General features: G+C 41.3%; 1 protein-coding gene and 1 long non-coding RNA gene across 2 annotated transcripts in view; one reads left to right on the forward strand and one right to left on the reverse strand.

Moving 5' to 3' along the window:
- LOC112071605 (glutamate receptor ionotropic, kainate 1) overlaps positions 1-1,934 on the forward strand; it is a 112,355-nt gene extending 110,421 nt beyond the window's left edge. Inside the window, 2 exon segments of the mRNA XM_024139042.2 lie at positions 923-1,150; positions 1,433-1,934. Of these exon segments, the coding sequence (XP_023994810.2) occupies positions 923-1,150; positions 1,433-1,722 (518 nt within the window). The 3' untranslated portion in view covers positions 1,723-1,934.
- Positions 342-588, reverse strand: LOC139024568 (uncharacterized). Its single transcript, XR_011475907.1, has 3 exons — positions 489-588; positions 389-421; positions 342-353 (listed from the first exon to the last, which is right to left on the reverse strand). It is a non-coding gene; the product is annotated as an uncharacterized lncRNA (long non-coding RNA).
- Positions 1,935-4,916: the final 2,982 nt, after the last annotated feature.

Raw genomic sequence — 4,916 nt, forward strand, 5'->3', positions numbered from 1 at the left:
GAATGTAGAAGGAAAAACAACCACTTTTACAAAAGAATGTAGAAAGGAACCAACACCACTTTAACAACATAATGTAGAGGGCAAAACCACTTTACAACATAATAAGAAGGAACAAACACCATTTAACAACATAATGTAGAGGGAACCAACACCACTTTACAACAGAATGTAGAAGGAACCACACACGACTTTACACAGAATGTAAAGGAAACCAACACCACTTTAAACAACAGAATGTAGAAGGGACACCACCAACTTTTACAACAGAATGTAGAGGGCAAAACACCACTTTACAACATAATGTAGAGGGAACCAACACACTTTACAACAGAATGTAGAAGGAACCAACACCACTTTACAACATAATATAGAGGGAACCAACCACCACTTTTACAACAGAATGTAGAGGGAGCCAACACCACTTTACAACAGAATGTAGAGGGCAAAACACCACTTTACAACATAATGTAAGAGGGAACCAAACACACTTTTACAACAGAATGTAGAAGGAACCAACACCACTTTACAACAGAATGTAGAAGGAACCAACACCACTTTACAAACAGAATGTTAGAACGAACCAACACCACTTTATATCTCCTAGCCAGCTTACTGTAGGACCCTATATCTCCTAGCTAGCCCACTGTAGGACCTCTGGGTACGTAGAGCAGATTAGTCAACAGAGAGAGATTTAAACACAGCTGTCACGCTTACCCAGATGATTGGAGGAAGGGAAACACAGGCAGGGTTATAGGCTTCACTATAAGCAACTGGAGAGGCATTTCCATACCAGTGTGAAACAAATTGTCTCTGTCTAATATATGTTTTTCATGTGAACACTTATTTAACCTTTATTTAACTAGGCAAGTTGTCCTATTATTATTGTTGTTTAAAAGGAAACAATGTGTTGTTGTTGTCCATTAGAAATCCAAGATCTCCACCTATGAGAAGATGTGGGCGTTTATGAGCAGCAGGAAGAACACAGCTCTGGTGAAGAACAACAGGGAGGGGATCCAGAGAGTCATGACCACAGACTACGCTCTCCTCATGGAGTCCACCAGCATCGAGTACATCAGTCAGAGGAACTGTAACCTCACGCAGATCGGAGGCCTCATAGACTCTAAGGGCTACGGCGTAGGCACTCCTATAGGTAAAGAATCACGGACGCAGGATAAACACTTTGTGTGAATATACCGTCCCCTATCACTTCTGAATGCTGACGTGCTAGAGGAACACGTCAAGGCTGCCCTCTCTCCCCTTTGCTGTCTACCAAGAACCACTCGCTCATGCTACCCGTCAGTCACCAGACATGCACAAAATGCTTCACTTTATGCTGATGATGTGCTATGTAGCTCATTTGTGACCTATTTCTTTTTACTTAATGGCCTCATAAGCTGCTCTGATACTCAGATCTCATTCCTCTCTCCCCTAGGCTCCCCCTACAGAGACAAGGTGACCATCGCCATCCTGCAGCTCCAGGAAGAAGGGAAGCTCCACATGATGAAGGAGAAGTGGTGGAGGGGGAACGGTTGTCCTGAGGAGGACAGTAAGGAGGCCAGCGCCTTGGGAGTGGAGAACATCGGCGGTATTTTCATAGTGCTAGCAGCCGGACTGGTTCTCTCTGTGTTCGTAGCTATCGGAGAGTTCATTTACAAATCCAGGAAAAACTTGGACATAGAGGAGGTGAGTGTGGGACAGTGTGAGTGGCATCACAAGTACTAACAGAAGAAAAGGTGCTCCAAGACTGTTATTATGGATCTTCTACATACAGTAGGTTGCTGTGGACCTTATACAGTCAGTCAGTTGCTATGGACATTATACAATACACACAGTCAGTCAGTTGCTATGGACATTATACAATACACACAGTCAGTCAGTTGCTATGGACAATTATACAATACACACAGTCAGTCAGCTGCTTATGGACATTATACAATACAACACAAGTCAGTCAGCTGCTATGGACATTATACAATACACACAGTCAGTCAGCTGCTATGGACATTATACAATACACACAGTCAGTTGCTATGGACATTATACAATACAAACAATCAGTCAGTTGCTATGGACATTATACAATAACACACAGTCAGTAGCTATGGAACATTATAACAATACACACAGTCAGTCAGTTGCTATGGACATTATACAGTACACAGAGTTATAGCCGTGTTACTGACCTTATATAGACACAGTCAGTCAGTCAGTTTGCTGTGGACTTTATACATTACAGTACACACATTCAGACTGTTATGGCTGTACACACAGTCAGTTGCTATGGACCGTACACAGAATCCGGTTGCTATGGACCGTGCACAGAGTCGGTTGCTATGGACGACAGGCGGTGCATCAAGAGTCGGTTTGCTATGGACCGTGCACAGAGTCGGTTTGCTATGGACGTGCACAGAGTCGGTTGCCTATGGACCGTGCACGAGAGTCGGTTGCTATGGACCGTGCACAGAGTCGGTTGCTATGTGACCGTGCCAAAGAGTCGGTTGCTATGGACCGTGCACAGAGTCGGTTGCTATGGGACCGTGCACAGAGTCGGTTGCTATGGACCGTGCACACAGTCGGTTGCTATGGACCGTGCACACAGTCAGTTGCTATGGACCGTGCACACAGTCAGTTGCTATGGACCTTAAACACACAAAGTTAGTTGCTTTTATGAATGTTGTTTTCTTGTCAAAGGACAACTTTTTTTATCAGGACAACTTGTTTCATCAGGACAACAGTTTGAATGTGTGGAACTGCAGTGCAACAATCACACACAAATTACTTTATTGTAGAGTAGGCCTAGTGTTTGACGTACTTTTGATTTAGATAAAAATGAACATTTTTATTCCTTTATTGGCACAATATCTTATTTATAACGAGAGTCGTTTGGGTTTTTAGGGAGGCACACCACTTGACTGTCTTGGCCTTGCTGTTTTTGTGTGAAAATGTATTATTTTTTGTCATGACATGATACTGTAGGTAAGTGATGAAGATATAAGGTTTCACTGGAGGTAAATACGCCCCATTACTGATCTATAACTTATTGATTACATTAGTGATCTATAACTTATTGATTACATTACTGATCTATAACTTATTGATTACATTACTGATCTATAACTTATTGATTACATTTAACTAATGATTAGGTATGAGGATATCATGTTTTGCTTGCAAATGTTTGCAAATTTACATCCAGTTATTTGTACAGCATAACAGTATTGCTTCTTCTGACCAACTTTGCTTGTATTCATATATATGAAAATATCTGAATGATTGTATGTACATGTGAGTGAGTTTCCCCCCCCCCCCCGAATCATTTATGGATGAGATGCCCCTTGAGACTTTATTCATTGAGTTGCTTTCATTGTGTATATTTTATTCTTAGCTTTTTTGTATCATTTGACGTTCATGAAAATGCATGTAAAAGTTTTTGTCATGTTGGTTTTGTTTATGAACGACTAAAGTGGAGAACATGACTTCTTTTCTTTGTCTTATTTATTTCTGATTCCGTTGGTTCTGTTTGGATCCTTTCTGTTCATCTGCATGCAAGGCGTGAAAGCAGATCATCACACGCACGCCTTTTTTGATTCCGACCCAGTTTGTATATCCATGGGTTTAGACCTCAGAGTAAAAAGGGGGAATATCCACCAGAGGATCTGATTGTTGTTTCTGGGGGATTTTGTTTTTTTAACCTTTTATTTAACCTTTTATTTAAGTTAAGAACAAATTCTTATTTTCAATGACGGCCTACCAGGAAAACAGTGGAAACAACGACAGATTTTTACCTTGTCAGCTCAGGGGATTCGATCCAGCAACCTTTCGGTTACTGGCCCACTGGCTCTAACCACTAGGCTGCCTGCCGCCCCAATTCATTAAAGGCCTCAGACTAGGAGTTGCTAGGATCAGTTTTGTCTTTTTTTTTAGATCACATGGACAGGAGGGTTGACTCCAAGAGAGAGTTGACAACTTATGACAGCTTATGACAACCTCACAACTGTTATAACACACAGTACCATTTAGGTAGTGGGTATCGGATCGTATAAGCAGACATCTGTAACTTTTTAAATAATGTTATGTCATTGTTACAGACAGCTTTACCTTGAATTTATAAGGTAACAGAACCATGGCAGGTTCCTCGTTATAAGACACCTTAATTTGTTAAACCCAAATTACATTTTCTAGATGGTTGATCAACCAATGGTTAATTATTGTGACGCAGGAGTGCAGATCATTCAGTCAACTGTCCTCTTCCATTCCGGATACCCCACTAAGCCTCAGTAAGGCTGGAAAAAACTACAGATTTATCCTCAAATACTTTCAGGCTTTATTCGGTGACGGCACGTCGTCTCCTAACCAACCTGTGTGAGAGTAATCTCAGTAAATAATGGTATAATTATTGAGTGGATTAATGGGACTATCTCAGGCACCCGCTCTTAAGCTTCGTCCCAAATGGCACCCTATTTCCTACATAGTGCACTACTTCCTGTTCAAAAGTAGTGCACTATATAGGGAATAAGGGTGTAATTTGGGATTCACTTATAAGCTGCTCAGTCACTGGGACCGACTGTCACATCACACAGAACGGAGAATATGAGTTCTCTCTCTCTCGCTCTCGCTATCTCACTCACCAAAAACCTCAGGCCTTTGTGTGTGTCCTAGATTTACATAACATTGAAACTAAAGCCTGAGGACAAAGCCTATCAACGGGACATTCCTTGACTTCACAAGGAGCAGCTGAAATTCTAACATGCAAATCAATAACAGATCTGGAGCTGAATCAGTCTACAGTGAAATATTAGATACTATCAACTACTAAATCCTCGTCTATGAAAATACACTTGGTATAAGATACCAAAAACACATGGAAGTTTTACTCTGTTCCACTGGAACAATGCAATGACAAGACCTTGATCATT

The sequence above is a fragment of the Salvelinus sp. IW2-2015 genome, unplaced genomic scaffold, assembly GCF_002910315.2.
Source record: "Salvelinus sp. IW2-2015 unplaced genomic scaffold, ASM291031v2 Un_scaffold1659, whole genome shotgun sequence".
Lineage (NCBI taxonomy): Eukaryota > Metazoa > Chordata > Actinopteri > Salmoniformes > Salmonidae > Salvelinus > Salvelinus sp. IW2-2015.